Source organism: Onychomys torridus, chromosome 5, assembly GCF_903995425.1.
Source record: "Onychomys torridus chromosome 5, mOncTor1.1, whole genome shotgun sequence".
Taxonomy (NCBI): domain Eukaryota; kingdom Metazoa; phylum Chordata; class Mammalia; order Rodentia; family Cricetidae; genus Onychomys; species Onychomys torridus.
Window position 1 is genome coordinate 10,322,822 of NC_050447.1, and position 18,907 is coordinate 10,341,728.

The following is an 18,907-nucleotide window of genomic DNA, read 5'->3' on the forward strand; positions in this document are numbered from 1 at the left end:
GAGGGAAGATGAGGAAGAGCCAGATGAGGAAGAGCCAGATGAGGAAGAACAAGATGAGAGAGAAGGAGATGGGAGAGGAGCTAAGATGGGAAAGAACTAGATGGATGAGAACCTAGATGGGCAGAACTAATGTGAGAGAGTTAAGATAGAACCTAGAGAGGACAGTAGATTAATGTAGAGAGAGAAATCAGCCAAGGAAGGAGCTAGGCACGAGAGCAGAACTGAAGGTGTGTAGATAGGATTTTACCCCAGAGGAATAAAGTAGATGGACTAAGAGTCTGAAGTACCTAGCAATGCAGTAATATTTACATATTAATAGTGATAATAAATGTCTCTTTGTTCTTGGGTAGAGGAGATGGAGACACAGACTGTTAATATAGGTGTGGAAAGCCATCGTGAGGTTGTGTACTTAAACACCTCCCACTGTGGCAAAACTATGAAAAGTGTGAACCAATGATGGGTGTTCAAGTCTGGGCAGCTACTTCTCCTGAGAACATGATTTTTGTTTTTCAAATATTTTAGAAGTACCATTGGCATCCATTTACAGATGCTTTGTGGATTTTAGTAGACACTTCTACCATTTAATGATGAAGTCATTTGTATGTGTTGTTTTACTTTGGTGATGCTAGATTTTTCTCTATAAGCCCAGATAAAATGTGTATTTTTTAAAAAAAGGTACAGTTCATCAAAATGTATGCCAGACATGCAGCTTAAGCCAGACAGTTTTCATAGAAAAACAGAGAAAGCTGGGAGAAAGTAAAATTCACAAAGCACTGCCAACCCCAGGCGATCACATGTTTATATAAGGGAATTCAACTCAATATATATATATATATATATTTCTTGGCACTGGGTATTGAGCCCAGGGCTCTCCACAATGAAGGCCAAGTTTCAAAAACCGAAATAGTTATAATCCACTATTTCTAAATTGTTTCAGATCGGGGTTGGGGATTCAGCTCAGTGGTAGAGCGCTTGCCTAAAGTGCAAGGCCCTGGGTTCGGTCCTCAGCTTCGACAAAGAAAAAAAAAAAAAGGCATTTGTCACCATACCTAAATTGTTTCAGATCAAAGCAAGCAAATTTCCAAATTCTTTAATAGTGTAAATGTAATGATACTTAATCTGGATGATACTCACGGGCACCCACTACATTGCAACAAATGCTAACCGGCTCAAAATTTCTCAGTGCAGTATTAGCTGTCCATATACACCCAAACCACGGCATGTCCTGGTATTTACATCCAGGGTGTATGGACCTTAGGGACCTGTTAGGAAACTTGTTGTTACATTGAATAAACAAGTTTTTAAAAGATCATTTTATTACTTTCATAGAAGCTGGAAAGATATTTGAAAAAATTCAACATGTCTTCCATACACACATGAAAGAGGCTGGAGATGGTTTGAGGCAGAGCCTCATAGAAAGTCCATGACCCCGCAGGAAAAAATGTGATGTTGCAGGGCTTGGGTGCATGGATACCTCTTTGGCATGTACTTCCTTTCCTACATTGCTTGTGAGAAGACAGGACAACTTGACTGACAGAACAGACTTAGTTCTGTATGAGACAACCACATCGTGCTTAAACAGTTATGAGACCCTGTTAACCGGCTGCCCAAAAGGCTCAGATTAAAGACTGACCATGTTCAATAGTGGAGGAGCAACAAGAACTCTTGCATATTGCTGGTGGGAAAGATGGCACAGCCACATTGTAACAAGTAGCTAAGCATCTTCCTAAGCACACCCTCCAGCATCTCACCCATTCTGCTGCTAGTCTCTGCTGAAGAGGAGACGTGTCTAGGAATGCCCACAGCATCTTTATTCACAATATCTCTGAATTGGAAGCTAGTCAAACATCCATTAAAAAGTAGATCTGTAAACAATTGTATGTCAGTACAGTGGGAAGCCATGCAGCAGTGAGGAGGAGCAAACACTGGATCCAGACACACAGATGAATCTCAGCATGCTGGCTGGAGGGAGCCAGAAAAAGAAGTGTTGTTTAAACTCAATTTCTATCAGATTCTACAAGAAGTCTGTGGTTGCTAGGGATGGAGTCAAGAAAGCTTTTGGAAGTGACGTGTTCCTTATTTATTGTGTTCCTGGGGTGTTTGCATATACCCAAAGTCAGCAAATTGTATACAAGACATATTCCAAAGAACCCATTAAAAAAGGATAGGATGGTGTCCAAAGACTACCAGAACTGACTCGAAGACACCTCCTTCAGTTAACCTAGGACACTTTGGGAACTGTAGTAACTGAGCGTGTGATTGGATAAAACAGACTCTATGAACCTGTGTTAGACAGGATGGTTCATGAATGAAGATGTATTTATATTTTATAAATATGTTGCTTGTGTCTAATAATGAAACTGTGTTAAAGTTACTGTAGTGGAACCACAGTAAAATTGATTCAAGCAAAGATGATTGACACATCCTAAATCAAGGGGGCAGACTGAACATAGGTGGACAGAAAACAGGACATTTACACAGATTCAAAGTTTGGTCACACACAGAATTGGAAGCATACAGAAGGAAAAAAATAAGTAACACCTTCAAGTAGTGTTCAAGATTAATAAAGAAATTATGTGTCTCTGTAAAATTAATAATGATAGAATGAAAAAATATATAGTTTCATTTATAATGTTAGCATTTAACATGTCACAACACATATGAAATAGGAAGCTTCCTGACTGGTAATCATGAGCTGTTAAAATACAGAAATATAGAAAAAAATATCTACCATATGAAATTTGGCATGCCTATGCTGACAATCCTCTAAAACCGTGACTGAGATAAAAGTCAGGGGACAAGGGATGTGGCGCCGCCGAGAGCTTGTCTAGCACACACCAACAGGGCTTCCATCCCAAGTGCTGCATTAAGTACAGTCGTCCAAAGGTCAGAAAGTAGAGAAAAGAGGATCAGAAAGTCATCGCTGGCTACACAGTTAGTTTCTGGACCCGTCACAGAACAAAACAACCACAAAGAAAAAAGAAAAGCTAAACTAAACTAAATTAGATCCGTCCGTCCAGGAGCCAATTAAGACGCGACACGTAGAACCGAGCAGTCTGCAGAGCGGGCAGCTTGAGCTCCGCGGGCTCCTGACGTTGGGATCACCGCATCCCCAGGGTGGCCGCGCGGCCGCTGGGTCCCGAGAGGCGGTTGAGCCGGCGGCTCGCGCACCGGGGCGGCTGCAGCATCCTCCCGCCGGGCCGCTCGCGCGTGCGCAGTTAGCAGTCGCTGCTGGGCGGCTGCGGGCGGGATCGGTCTGGGGAGACGCAGGGGACCGGGTAGCAGCCAGTCGGACACCTGAGCTGCCGCTGCTGGACACAAGCCCGCAGGACAGGTATGTGGACCGCAGGGCCAGGGTGAGGAATCGGGTCCGGATGCCCGGGCTGCACCCGATTCTGAGTCCAGAAGGTTCAGCTGGGTGCGGCCAGGTGAGGCTGGAGGTTGAGTTCAAGGATGGAGGTGCAGCAGCTAGACGCTTGGGGCGTGGGCTCTGCCAGCCTCGGGTACAGAGATGAGCCCTGGGTGGAGGGAGACGCCACTTCGAGTCCTCCACCTGCTGCGCTGGCGCTGGGGAAGGCCAGGTGCCCCGCTCAGCCGGGAGCCCCTGGAGTCCGTTATCCCATCGGTTGCGATTGTGGCCCGGTTCCACGGAGCCCTGGCCACGATCCCAGGGGAGTTCTAAGCATCTTTCTAGAAAACGTAAACAAAACCAACTTGGGCTCCTCATAAGCAGCCCACCTCTGTGCAATCCACTTCTGCGAAGCCAAAAGGAAACCCCCACCACCAGCCTGTGAATGTGGCCAGAGAGTCCTGGCCACTCCCTAGACTCTTGGGTGGAGCCTAGCGGGCGCCTCTAGGGAGGGAAGCAAAGTGAGTTGAGTTCAGCTAAACCTTAATGACTAGAGACTCATTATCTAAAGCCTGTTTACTATCAATCAGATACATTAGCTGAACTTAAGTGGCATCTGCCCCACCCAGGAGAAAGAGGCTCTGCAGGCATTTGTTCGGGATTAAAACATAAATGGCTAGGAAGCTGGGAACTGGAGAGGGAAGGTACAGAAACGAACAAATTAGGCAAAACAATACAGTCAATGGGAAGACATTTGGAACATGATTAATTTGTGTTGAAACTTTTTGATGCATGAAATCGTAAACTGTGCATTTTTGTTTGCTTGCTTGCTTACTTGCCCTGACATTTACACATCTCTCTAGATAGCCCTCTTTTTGGTAATTCTAATTTTGACGACTTTATAGTCCACATTTTGTTGGTGTGGTCATCCAGTCACATTGACCTTGTCCCTCAGACTCTTAGAACAAGATGCTCTTCTTTTGTCCTGTCTTTCTGGCCCGTGGGGATGGTTTACTGTATGTAAATGGTGGCATGTGTTGATGGATATGCACTGGTGGGTGCTGTAAATTAGCTTCAGGGTTTGTTTTGGTGTCTAATAAACTTTCCTTCTTAATTATGTAATTAGAAAATTGGGACCGCCGTCATTCATGGGACTTAGCTCATGCCACTCAGCCCTCTCACTTCATGGGTGAGAAGAGGCCCAGTTCCGTTGCCCTCTGGACAACAGTGCTAGCCACTTAAAAGGCCGCAAGGTCAGGAAGCTTTTGACCTCTGTCATTCTGTAGTTATGCTTCTGAAGCCACAGGAAAGAGTCACAGTCTCCAACCACCACTCCTGAGGTATACCAATGATGTCTGATACCTCAGTCCACCTTCGACCTGAACACAGGCAAAAATCCTCAGTTATAAGAGGAGCTATTTACAGGAGTGTAAGTGTGTTAAAAAAGGAAAGTACTGGGGCTGGAGAGCTTTCTCAGCTGTTAAGAACACACACTGCTCTTGCACAGGCTCTGGATTCAGTTCCCAGCACCCACATCAGATACTCACAACCACCTGTAACTCCAGTTCCAGGGCGTCAATGCCCTTTTCTGGCCTCCTCTGGCACCCCCACACACGTGTACATAGCCCTACAGGAGAAACACACATATACATAATTAAAGTCTTAAAAAATATGTAAGGCAAATACCCAGAATAAAAAAATGAGTCTTGAAAGAAGCTGTTAGTTATTATGGCGCTCTTACCCCATGAGGAACACGTCCCGAATACGACAAATCCACAGAAGAGCTGTTTATTAATAGAGGATAGAGGATAGAGGTGACAGGCCTGTGTGAAGCACACACGTGAGTGAGGAGACAAGAGAGAGAGGAGAGAGAGAAGAGAAGAGAGAGGAGAGGAGAGGAGAGGAGAGGAGAGAGAAAAGAGAGAGAAGAAGAGGAGAGAGAGAGAAGAGAAAAGAGAGACCTGTACAACATGGTGCTGCCTTTTTAAAAGAGTGAGCCGCGCATGCGTACAGGACTGCATGAGGCTACTCCATGCATGCGCGTAGATTACATGGCCGCGCTTTACACAACCATGTAAAGCCACAGAGTCCTAGTCATGCGAGATGTTCTGACCTGGAAATGGCTATTTTGAACCAGAAATAACTAGGCGGTCTGCCGGGCAAGCCCAACTGCGTGGACGTGTTGTGATTTCCTATCAGAAGCAATCTATAAGAACTACTGAAAATGTTTTAAGTAGAGTCCAAGTTAAGAATTCTTGTTAGACATCATCGGGCTTGCAAGAAGGCAGGGGTTGGTTATGAAGGTTAACCGGAGTGTAAATGACACAGTGACAATTAGTAATATCTGTCCATAATGGTCATGTCCATAATGAAGGCTGAGGGGTGAAAAGGTGTTCATTCCACAAATGCCCTAATGAGATTAGTTACCAGAGACCCCCAGGGGACCTGTGGCACTATCCATTTCTGCTTCGTTTTCTGTGGAACCCAGGGCCTTGGGCATGCCAGGCTAGTGATGTGCAGTGTGCTCATTCCCAGACCACTTTGGTTGACTAGAGGGGATGGTAATAGGGTAATAATCCAGGCACAATGGTGCACATCTCTACTCCCAGAACTTGTGATTTCAAGGCCAGCTTTGTCTACATAGTAAGTTCCAGGACGGCAAGGACTTATTTGTTTATTTATGGGTGGGGTGGTCGAACCCCACATGTGGAGGTCAGAGCTTTTGGAAATCAGTTCTCTTTGATGTGAGTCCTAGGGATTAAGCTAGTTCCTCAGGCCATCTTAATGGGCACAATGTTTCAATTCAGAGGAAAGAGCAAGCTCAAATTAATGAAGGTGTTGGGTCATCTTTGAGACTGAATAATTCTTCAAAACTGAAGAGTGACCTCTGAACTGTAAGATTTGGGAAGCCTCAGAGAGCTTTCATAGGAAGAAGCAAAACATATATATATATAGAAAGATAACAGGGTGTTGTGGTGTACACTTGAGCAATCCCAGTGCTTCAGAGACAGAAACAGCCCCGGACCCGGGTACAGCCATTACGGGAAATACTGTGGAGTCTTCTCAGAAATTAAAAACAGAATTGTCATATGATCAAGTGATCAGGTATATGTCATCTTTATTAATCTAGCTGATGTTCTCTTATTGCTGAGACATAACACTGGATAAAAGCAATTTAAGGAGATAAGGCTCTTCTGGCTTACAGTCTGAGGGGACACAGTCCATGTGGCCAGGAAGAGGAATCTGCAGTCAGGAAGCAGAGAGAGATGGACGCTGGTGCTCAGCTTCAGTTCAGGGCTCCAGCCCAGGGGTTGGTGATGCCTTCGTTAAGAATAAGTCTTCATGTCTGGACTAACACAAATTAGAAACCCCTGTGAACAGGCCTGCCCAGAAGGCTTTCTCCAGGTTATTCTAGATTCTGTCAAGTTGACAATATTAACCATGCAGGAACTTAAACTGAAAATTTATTTTGAAAGAGAAAACATGTTTCTAAAGTGATACTGATATTCTTTTAAATTTTTTTACATTAATTTATTTACTCTGCGTGCGTGCGTGCGTGCGTGCGTGCGTGCATGCGTGTGTGTGTGTGTGTGTGTGTGTGTGTGTGTGTTGTCTCTGTCCATAAAGATGGCAGTACCTGAGTACATTTTCAAAGTAAACATGAGAGTGGTAGCCAGCAACCTTTAGAAGAAATCAAAGTCTCTGGCCCAGACATTCATCTAAAGTTTTGATTTAAAAAGGGGTTGTATCAGTTGAGTTAGTTTGGTAGAATAATGCTTTTCTGTGATGTTTTATAAACTGCTTTAATGATATATAATTGATGTACGATCAAGTTCAACTGCTTAACATGTTTAGTTATATTTATAGAGTTGGATAACTGTTACCAAATTCCAATATTGGTCATTTCATCATGCTACATGCCCACTAGCTGCGCCCCCCCATCCTGATCTAGCTGATGTCTCATCTCTGCCCCCCCATCCTGATCTAGCTGATGTCTCGTCTCTGCCCCCCCATCCTGATCTAGCTGATGTCTCGTCTATTCTCCAGTTTTTGTTTTCTCGGGTTTCTCCTTTCTCTAAAGAGAAATGGTACAACATTTATGATTTTCCCATGGCTTTTCCCTGGGCTCAATGGTTTTGAGTTCGTGCATTCTTGTATGGGTATTCCCTCCTTTGCTGTTGCTGGGTGCTTTCCCATGGTATGAGTGCTTCAACTTAAGTCTGTACACTCTTGAATTGAAGGGCATTTGAATTGGTCCACATTTGAGTTGATACAAGAAATGCATTTCATGGCTTATATCTAGAGATTTGTGAGGATATAAGTTTTGGATTTATTTTGGCTATCCTTGAGTGGAATCACTGGGGCATGTTGAAACCTGCCACACTATTTCCCACCTCTGTTGGTATGGTACCCTGACACACCTCAGCAATGGGTGAGAGCGCCGGTTTCTCCAATCTCTGTGGTATCAATTGTCATTTTTGACCATAGCAATTCTGTGACTATAGTGCCATCTTTGTTAAGTAGGCCCAGATATGTCCGTAGCCATCTATGGTCTGAAAAGCTTTAGAGTTCTAAGAATCTACTTTAAAAGTGTCCCCATGTTGACGTTAGCTTTTGGGGAAAGAATAGCATACATGATGATGACGTGTTATTGTATGACTGCTTTTGAATCAATGACACTGAACTGTTTCAGTGACCAACAGTGCTTGAAAGTCTGTTAGCACCAAGGGAGAGATCTTGAATTAGTATATGCTAATGATAGGGGGTGAGAACATAATTACATAAATCAAGCACTTCTGCTAAGACGACATACGGCAAAGCTTTTGTATGTGAGTTTTGTGGGTGTTGGGAGGCATTGTTTCCATTTGGTGTGACTTTTTAAACAGGGTCTCTTGTGTCCCAGGCTGGCCTTGAACTCACTGTGTACATGCTGACCCTGAACTTCTAATACTCCTGCCGAGTTCTGGGATTACAGGTGTGCAGCGCCACTCCTGGTGTCTGCAGTGTGGGGATGGAACCCAGGACCTGATGCATGCAGCCCCGCCCAGACTGAGCCCAGCTCAGTCTCTGCCTGAGTTTTTCTCAATCTCAGGGAGTCTCAATGACCCAGTGTGTGGTGCCCCAGGTTGGTACCCAGGCAGTGAGCTAGTCTCAGGCCCGGCTCTCTCTTCTCACAGTAGCCTTGGGGATACAGACAGTACATGTCCCCACTGGACAGCTTAAGACACTGAGGTCCAAAGGGCAAGCAGTAAGTTCAGCAGATTCTAACAGTGAGTTCCTCGGTAGAAAGTAATCCTTCAGATGAGTAAAAGGACCGGTGCATGGTGGACACTGGCTCTTCCATAGTTCCAACCCTGGAAGAGAAGCCCCAAGGCCAGAGACAAGAATTCCACTCTGCAGTTCATTCCAAGGCGGGCTGTGTGACGTTGCCACAGTGACTTTGTCTCTCTGAGCCTCAGGTGCCTCATTGGGAGCAGGGGATGGAGGCCTCACTACCCTCTGGACTCCCCTAGAATCCAAGGAGACCCATAGGAGTCAGGGCACACACTGTTCCTCCGTCCCTCTGCCCAGCCCTCACAGCTTTCAACAGGACAGAGGGAAGCCACTGAGCAAGGATTTCCGACCACGTGTTATGACACCCGGTGTCCCAGGGGCAGATTTGAGCCCATGGTACTGAGGGTGTAAAGCCTGGGACCCCACTGAAGGCCACGTCATCTCATCTGACCCCTGAGCATCTTCACCAAGTTCAAACCTTCCTCAATGTCACAGAAACCCCAAGGGTGTGTTTCTCTCCTCACTGTGCAGATGGAGACCAGAGGGCCAGGCACTGAGTGGTCTCCTCATGCTACCAACAAGAACAGCTAACCCTCATCACTCTCTTCCACGATTATCACTGTTCTTCCCAGGAGCTCTACACCCTGACCTGCCCCTTCCTCGTGCCCCTCACCACAGACAGCAAAATACATCAATTTCAGAGTCACGCATTATGGGGTCCTTGGAGAACACACCACAGTCCTGGGAAACAAAAGACAAAAATAAAAACAAGAGGCTGTGCGCTAATGACAGGTTGCATTTGGCGTTTCTTCTAACACAAGCAACAGCAGTTATACAGTGTTTGAAGGCACATGTGGTCGGATAATTATGTGATGATCATGGAATTAGAGGAACAATGAGTTCAAAAGAACATGGTCCCCAACAGACAGCTTTCTACAACATGGGGTTTGATTTTGGCAAAACACTATTATATTAAATGTATGATTAAAAACCCTTGGATTTTGGTGTTTAGATGTAAGTGGACTCTAGCTTTATAATTATAAAATGTCTAATTTTGCATATACTTAAGCTACATTATTTGAAATAATATAAGTGAAAATCTAGGGATCATGATAGCTTTTTCTCTTTTCGATGAATTAACATATCATTTGCATTTGATAGGCGATGTTGCTGATATCTTTATATTTTTATACCATTACCTCTTCAGTCCTGGAAGACTTAGAACTGCAAATGTGAAGTTGGTGTTTTACTTGTTCAAGGCTTAGTTTAAATAATGTTGCTGGTGATGAAACCATCCCAGAATAAAGGAGAAATTATTTCTTCCGATGGTTCTCACCACGCGGCATCCATGCCTGACTTTCACTGGCTGCTTTAATTTTGCAGATGGTCAGTATGCGTGTCCAAGGTGTTGGACTATGCTTGAGTCTTCTGTTCATCACTGTCAGTGCAGAGTTTATGGATGATGGTGTTGAAGTGGGAGACTCCAATGAAAATTCAGAAGAGAGTAATATTAAAGAAGATGAACCTTCCTCAGGGGTAAGACCAGCTGTAAGAGGAATAAGTTATAGGTTATTCTTCACGTGGTCATAGGAGTGACCGATCCCTTCTGACAGGGCTAGTCTTCTCAGTGAGCTTTTCCCACTGTGTTCCTTAGCGTCCTACAGCTCACTGATGACACCTGCCAGTTGTGCTCAGTGAGTATGTGGGAAGTTTTCGCTACCAAGGCAAGAGTTCGCTGGTTAAAGAGGGTCAAGTTCCTTAGCAGAGACAAGTAAATGCCTTTAGTTCTAGTTCTGATAATATCAGACTTTGCCAGACAAAATGGAAGAAGGCACTGTAACTTGTGGTTCTTCAAGAAGTGAAGGAAGTGGCTTTTGTTTATTTCTCTGTGTGTAGAAAACACACACAAGGAGGGTGGGTTTGAAAGGGAAGGAGTGTCCTAGCCAAACACCCTATTACAGGGGTCTTTAAAAGTTCACACTCTAAAAAACTGACACATGCGTGCTCACCACTCAAGTATATTTGTGAGATGACAATGGGGAGAACACTTAAAATTGTATTACCAGGCATCAGTTGTACAAAGTAACAGGTTTCATTATGACATTACTAAGAGGTGAGTTTTGCAACCAGAGCCCATCTCTACTGCCCATGTGCACTGCGTACTAGGTTCTGAACTATCAGATGACTTCAGATATTTGCAAAAATGAATAACTTTGGCTTTAAAAAAAATCTCTTTTCTAGACTATTAAATATAAGACACCTCAGCCTACAGGAGAAGTGTATTTTACAGAAACATTTGATAGTGGAAAGCTGGCTGGGTGAGTACTCCTGAAAGACAGCCTTTTCTTCCATTTGATGGGTTTTCTGAAGCTATTGGTCTGTGAGAATCAGCTCTCCTGTGACTTCGTGGAATAATTTAAAGCTATGTGTTTATACAAAGAGAGACACAAATTAGGAATGCAAAGAATACACAGAGCATTTCCTTGTTCTCTAGGGCAGATGTTAACAGTGAAGATTCACAATCAACTCTGAGTTACTGTTGCAGCCACAGTGATGGCATGCCTCTCTGTAATGGTTAACTACTGACTAGTATGCTCCAGAGCCTCTGCTAGTGGATACGTAGTCCATCCCAGTTCCCACTGAGAAACTGAGGCCTGGTGTGCGAGCTTCCTCCCGCACCGGTACTGAAGAGTGGATGCCAAGTCTCCTGGAATTGTTCAAAGGCTAGATTAACTTATTAACTTCTTGGCACTAATTTATTTTGAATGAAAACTGATTATGTTAGGTAACCTCTTGTATTTTTACCTTCATTTTATCTGTAAGTTGCATATCTTATTTTAATGGCAAATATCTGTCTTCACCTTTATTTACAGGTGGGTCTTATCAAAAGCAAAGAAGGATGATATGGATTCAGAAATTTCCATGTATGATGGTAAAATACTTACTTCAATATTAGATAACAATAACCTATGTTCACCAGCCTTTGAGATTGTGGTTTTGTTAAATTATGTTGGCCAGAAGTGCCAACCAGACCTCACAATGCAATGCTCAGTTTTTCTTTCTGTTCCTCTTCAGTGTTCAGGGATTGCCGGATTGAGCCAGGTTTCTGACTCTTAAATCGTAGTTGGATTTTGACCCCAGTGGGTTAACTTGCACCGTGCTGTTCTGGATGTTTACCTCAAGCCTGGGCACTCATAGATCAAGAACAGAAGTGTCTTAATGAACACCCTAAGATCATGGCCACCTCTGCAGCCCACAGCTTCAGGCCATGTCCATCATCCACAGGTGGCTGTGGAAGTGTCTTTCAGGGTCACATTCTCTTCCCTAGAAAGACCACCTTGGAGAATGACAAAAGAATGTCCCCCTCCTGCTCTAAAAGCAGCCTAAAGCATCCTATATCCTCTGCTGCAGGACACCAGGAGGGGAACTCCTGTCTGGGAAGTCCTTACACCCTTTAGTACATGGCCTAGAACTCAGACTCGGCAGGCAGCCCCATCAGAGTGTGCGCTGGACTTCGGTTGTCCATTTCCCTCCCACAGCTTCTGATTGTGTCCGATAAAGACATGTCTGCCTACCTTCCTCCACACAAAATGCCGCCATCCCAGCCAATGGCTCCTGCCACCATGTCTGTGCACCCCTCATGTGTGGGCCATGTGCGGACCAGGCTAAAGCCATTGACGGAGTTCTTCCCCTCAAAGAAACAATGGGTCCAGGGAATACACTGCTAAAACTGATCCAAATAAACCCAGTATCACCAAAGACCAGAATGCTTGACTTAAGCAACTGTGTTTAAGCACGTCACGGGCTCTTTTTTTTGTTTGTTTTTGTTTTTGTTTTTGTTTTTGTTTTTGTTTAAGAAAAACCAAGTAAAATGATCACTCTAGAAAAATGTAAGACAGAGGTGTGCTTTAGGGAAACCTTCAAACATTTATTTTATTTTTAAGATGGATCTTGCTATGTGACCCAGGTTGCCCTCACACATGCAGTCTTCTTGCCTGAGCTCTCTGAGTGGTGATGTGATTACAAGCATGTACAACAATGTGCTGCTCTTGAAAATCCTTGAGATTCCTTTTAAAACCCCAATAGTGTATGCAAAGTGACAGACTAAAACTCAAGCTGCTTTGAGCTTAAGACTTGTGGGAGTGGCGTTGTTCTTTAGGAAAAAAGGCAGTCTAGAGCATTAGTGATTTAAAGGTGCCCATAAAAATAACTGTGAGTTCAAACATTATAACCAAATAACCATCTTTTGCTGAATTGAGTTTAGTTGGAACATACAAACATATATAATTTTCAAACATATAATTTTGAAATTAATATAAGTTGATTTTTTTTTTCTATTTTAACGGAGCAAAAGAATGATGTCCAACACAGAACTTTGAGCTACAGTTAGGCCGCCTGGCTTACAGCTTGTGTAGCCCCATGGTCTCATTGTGGGAACACTCAGATCTGAACACTTAAATCCCAGCCCTGAGCCCCAGCTCAGCTTTGCTGTTCCATCAGCTTAGTGCTTCTCTGGGGTGATGCTGCTTCTGGCCCAAAGTTCTCCCAGCCATTCGATTTAATCGGAGAAGAGTTTGTGTGCTGAGATAGTTTTTCAAATGCAACTTCAGTACCTACAGCAACTGCTGTAAGAATGACAGGACATGGGGCTGGAGAGACGGCTCAGCGGTTAAGAGCACTGGCTGTTCTTTCAGAGGTCCTGAGTTCAATTCCCAGCACCCACGTGGTGGCTCACAACCATCTGTAATGAGGTGTGGTGCCCTCTTCTGGCCGGCAGGCATACATGTAGGCAGAACACTGTATACATAATAAATAAATAAATCTTTAAAAAAAAAAAAAAGAAAGAAAGACGGGACAGACTGCTCACTTCCAGTTAAGGATGCACTTTGTCTCGTATACATTTTTTTTTTTTTTTTTTTTTGGTTTTTTGAGACAGGGCTTCTCTGTGTAGCTTTGCACCTTCCCTGGATCTCGCTTGGTAGACGAGGCTGGCCTTGAACTCACAAAGATCCACCTGCCTCTGCCTCGCAAGTGCTGGGATTAAAGGCGTGAGCCACCACCGCCCGGCATTCCTATACATTTTTAAATATCTCACTTTATTTTCTTTTTTTGTTTTTAATTTCATTTTATTCTAAGTGTCCAGACAAAACAAACTTTTCTCTTGATCAAGAACATGTACCTGGGGAAGGAACTCACAGACAGGAAGGGCACTTGCTTTTATAGCTCATTTTTTGAAGTCGGCATTCATAGACCTTATGAGATACAGCATATTTATCATTTGTTTCATTGAGAGTAGGTCAAGAAGTTCTAAGCATTCGCTGTAGAAGTCTACCTGCCATGTTATTTGTTAGTCTTCAGAGTTTGGACTAAGGAAATGAAACTAGTTTTTGACAAATGCCAAGAACAGGAGGAGAGAGGAAAGAAAGGAAGAGAAAGGACGTGGAAATGGGGAAGGGGAAGATGAAAAGGAAGAATGAGGGGGAGGAAGGAGAGGAAGGGAGAGGAAGGAGAGGAAGGGGGAGGAAGGAGGGGGGAGGAGGTGAGGGAGGAGAGGGAGGAAGGAGGGGGGAGGAAGGAGGGGGGAGGAAGGAGAGGGAGGGGGAGGAAGGAGTGGAAGGGGGAGGAAGGAGGGGGGGAGGAAGGAGGGGGGAGGAAGGAGAGGGGAGGAAGGAGGGGGGAGGGAGAAGAGGGAGGAAGGAGGGGGGAGGAAGGAGAGGGGAGGAAGGAGGGGGAGGAAGGAGAGGGGGAGGGAGGAGAGGAGGAGGGAGGAGAGGGGAGGAAGGAGAGGGGGAGGAAGAGGGAGGGGGAGGAAGGAGAGGGGGAGGAAGGAGAGGGGAGGGAGGAGAGGGGAGGAAGGGAGAGGGGAGGAAGAGGGAGGGGGAGGAAGGAGAGGGGAGGAAGGAGAGGGGGAGGAAGGAGAGGGGGAGGGAGAAGAGGGAGGAAGGAGGGGGGAGGAAGAGGGAGGGGGGAGGAAGGAGAGGGGAGGAAGGAGAGGGGGAGGGAGGAGAGGGGGAGGAAGGAGGGGGAGAGGGAGGAGGGGAGGGGGGGGAGGGGAGAGGGAGGAGGGGAGGGGGAGGGAGGAGAGGGGGAGGAAGAAGGGGAGAGGGAGGAGGGGAGGGGGAGGAGGGAGAGGGGCAGGAGGGGAGATACAAGCTTCAGATATTATTTCCTGACGTACTACTTGGTTTTATTTTTCCATAATCAGTTTTCACGGGAAAGATCTCTGCTAACAGCTGCTGAGCTGTGGCTTTTTGTGTGTCTGCTGCTTCAGCTCACTGCTTTGCTTTTTCTTTTAGGAAGATGGGAAATAGAAGAGCTGAAGGAAGACCAGGTACCCGGCGACCGAGGACTGGTTCTGAAGTCTAAAGCCAAGCACCACGCAATCTCTGCCGTCCTCACAAAACCCTTTGTTTTCTCTGATAAACCTTTGATAGTTCAGTAAGTTTTAAGACTTTCTAATTTGTATTAGTTTGGTGTAATTTGGTCTTGGTGCTGTGTATAACAACAACAAAAATCCCCACATTTCCCTTTCAAGGTTCATATACCAATGTCCATATACATAACCACACCCTGGGCTTTGGAGGGCAAACAGTTTAGTGATAAACTACACATCACATGTCTTGTATACACAATTCTGTCACCATAAAGGATGGTACACTGAAGCCACCACTTTTATCTTAGTTTTTGTAGTTCCTTGCTGATAACATAGTCACCTCAGGACACTGAGAACAGAACCATGAGCCTGGCCAGTTTACGGTCCTGTTCCTGCCGAGCCACTCAAAGGCAGCAGGTTAATTCTAATAGGAAACTTGTTTCTTCTTTTGAGAAATGTCTTAGAAGCCTATTGCATCTCTTGATTTTTGAGACAGCGTTTCTCTGTGTTGTCCTGGTTGTCCTAGAACTCACTCTGTAGACCAGGCTGGCCTCGAACTCAGAGATCCATCTGCCTCTGCTCCCCCAGTGCTGGGCTTAAAGACGTGTGCATATTTTAATGGGATTTTTTTTTCATTTTGCTCTTGAGTGTTTCATATAGTCTGAATATTGACAAATTATTTCTAATTTGCACACCTTGTTTTGTACTACCACGTGGCTTTTTCCTGGAGAAAGCTCTGGGTCCTACTGGTAGACCATGCTTCTGCAGCTGCTGGAGGATGCATTCTGCAGCTGTTGGTCAACCTGGAATAGTTTAAATCCAGTGATGCTTTGCTCAAATGGTCTGCTCTTTGTTTTTGTTTGTTTGTTTGTTTGTTTGTTTGTTGTTTTTTCGAGACAGGGTTTCTCTGTGTAGCTTTGGCCTTTCCTGGAACTCACTTTGGAGACCAGGCTGACCTTGAACTCACAGAAATCCGCCTGCCTCTGCCTCCCAAGTGCTGGGATTAAAGGCATGCGCCACCACTGCCCGACTCTATTCGTTGTTAAATCGGGGGTGTTAGAGTTCCCTGAGAATGCTGGTTCTTCTCCTAAGTCTATTGCATTTACTTGACACACATGCTCCAGTCTCAAGTTCACACCTGCCCTGGATGGGGTTTTACCCTCTGTAACTGACTCCTTTATCATCAGAGTGACTTGTCTCCCCTTACCATTTTTTTTTTTTTTTTTGGTTGTTTTTCAAGACAAGGTTTCTCTGAGGCTTTGGTGCCTGTCCTGAATCTCACTCTGTAGACTGGGCTGGCCTCAAACTCACAAGAGATCCACCTGCCTCTGCCTCCTGGGTGCTGGGAGGTTTAAGGTGGAAACTCGAGCCATTGGGCGCCATTTGTAGCTGGAGAGCTTCTCTCCAGATCCCACCAAGCCCCCACAGTCCCATAGCCCACATATAAAATAATCACTCAGACGCTTATATTACTTATAAACTGTATGGCCATGGCAGGCTTCTTGTTATCTAGTTCTTCTATCTTAAATTAACCCATTTCTATTAGTCTGTAAGTTGCCACGTGGCTCGTGACTTACTGGTACCTTACATCTCGCTTGTCATGGCGGTGGCTGGCAGCATCTCTCTGCCTCAGCCTTCCACTTCCCAGAATTCTCTTCTCTGCTTGTCCTGTCTATGCTATACTTCCTGCCTGGTTACTGGCCAATCAACATTTTATTTATTAACCAATCAGAGCAGCACATTTGACATACAGAATATCCCACAGCAGGCATGCGCCACCACCACCACCCAGCTTCCCCTTACCATTTTTGACCAAGTCTGTTCTACCTGTCTGAGGAGAGTTGTACTCTTCAGTTTGAACGACAGATCTTTTTCTGACACTTCACATCCCACCTCTGTGAACCTTCTTGTACTCAGAAAACAGTTGGCTCCTCTTCTCATATTGTTCAGATTTTGTTGTTGTTGTTGTTGTTTGTTTGTTTAGTTCATTTTTCTTGAATTTACTCAGCAAGTCTCACTTTATTGTTTATTTATAGTTTAAAGTGTTGGTATTCAAGGCTGTTGTTACAGGAGATCCTCTGATTTTGTCAATACATTGTTGTTTTGTAAATTTTTTATTGTTTGGTTTCTCTCTTACTGTTCGTCTCTGATGGTTTAAGTTTTTGTGGGGTGTGTGTGTGTGTGTGTGTGTGTGTGTGTGTTTGGTCTGTTATGAGTTTTATGCTTCAATGTGCTTCTGTGTTGGTAGCTGCTGTCCTTCTGCCCCCAAAGTAGGACCCATTATGGATTTCTTGTAAGGCTGGTTTGTTGGTGCTGAGCTGACAGAGCTTGGCTTGCCTTGGGAAGTAATTATCTTTCCTGTTTGAAAAGGCTAGCTTTGCTAGCTAAGGTGTTCTTGATTGCCAGCCTTTAGTTTTTATTTTTGGAACCTCTGTGAGTTCACAGTTCCATTTGTTTTCTGAACCTGTGGTGTTTTCCTACAATGTCTGCTTCCCAGCTTGGACAATGCTTTTCTCTCATGGTTTTATGAACTTCCTCTTCAGATGTTTCAGAATTCAAGTACCACGAGTTTCAGACTCTTTGGTTGGATTTTCTTGGAGTCCTTTGAGCATTCTAGAATTCAGATCAGCTGTCTCTACCAACTTTATATTGTGGCTTTCATAGTAACTTACATCTTCCTGGCAGTGAATCCCAGGATTCTGGCTGGGTAGGCCTCACTGGCTTTCGTTCCACGTGGACACAGTAGTGTGGTGTCATATAGCATCTTCAACCATAAAACTGATGGTTGCAGGGGTCCTGATGATTTAGGTGGACGGGTTGTGAGGTCACTCTGTCAGCTTGGATGCAGCTCTTTCAGATGGAGCATGTTTGGCAGTGCCTGCAGCTACAGGTACCTTCCATGGGTGTTTTTCGTGGGTGTGGAGGTGCTGTAGCAGGTCCAGGATGGCATGGTGGAGCACTCTCAGCAGTAGGGAACACGTTGATTTCTGGGGTTTAGCATGGGTCATGCTTGGGTAGCTGACAATCATATAGGGTCCCTAGTCTAGGGGGTCTGGGAGGATGTAGTGGGACATTTTTAGCTATGCTGCAGGATGCTCATCAGTGTCTAGACTTGACCATCGCCTTTTGAAGGATCTTGGAAGACTGAGGTGGGTGCTCAAGGTGGTTGCCGATGCCTGGATCCTTCCAAGATCTGAGGATTATTGATTTGCCTCAGCATCTTGTTTGGAGCCTTGGGGGAGCCAATCCGTTTAAGCCAAGCTTCTTTCTGTTTTCCAGGATAAGGATGGATTAGTAGAATTGCTCACCTGCTTTGTGGGACCACAGGTGGGCAGGTTCTAGGATGGAGCATCTGGGCTGGGCCTGGCACTGTGAGCTGGCATTTTTTTAGGGTAATCCAGTGGTGTGGGTTTCTTGTCAGTTCTCTAAGCTGAGCTGGGGTTGTGAAGGCTACATGTGGGCTTCTTCTGTAGCAAATAGGTAAGTGCCCACAGCACTAGCTGGCATTGTCAGAAGGCCTATTCTCCACTTTGTGAAACACCTTTGGACTCAAAGTTGGTCTTGGCTCGAGAGATATGGGATGCTAGGTGTCGTGTGCTTCAACCCTTCCTGAGACTGTCCCAGGTCTCCATTTTGCATCTCTATTGTGTCTCTAGTATGCTCCACACTCTCCCTCAAAAGCTCCAATAAATTAGCATTTTTTCTGTTGTTTTTGCTTTGTTTCTTTGTTTGTTTGTTTTAAATTTCTCTCAGGTTCTCAAAGCACCTAGAACTATCTACTGCTCTGAAATTTGAAATAGTTTGATTAGCCAATGTCTCTCAAAGTGTTTTGGGTTTGAAAACATTTCGGATTTCAGACTGGGGATACCCAGAAGGTAAAGTTCATTCATGGGTCTCAAAGAAACATCCAA

General features: G+C 44.9%; 1 protein-coding gene across 1 annotated transcript in view; it reads left to right on the forward strand.

The window, feature by feature from the left end:
• Positions 1-3,064: 3,064 nt before the first annotated feature.
• Positions 3,065-18,907, forward strand: part of Clgn (calmegin) — a 32,707-nt gene continuing 16,864 nt past the window's right edge. The window contains exons 1-5 of the mRNA XM_036187952.1: positions 3,065-3,334; positions 10,007-10,159; positions 10,865-10,941; positions 11,497-11,555; positions 14,920-15,061. Of these exons, the coding sequence (XP_036043845.1) occupies positions 10,007-10,159; positions 10,865-10,941; positions 11,497-11,555; positions 14,920-15,061 (431 nt within the window). The 5' untranslated portion in view covers positions 3,065-3,334. The remainder of the gene's footprint in view (positions 3,335-10,006; positions 10,160-10,864; positions 10,942-11,496; positions 11,556-14,919; positions 15,062-18,907) is intronic.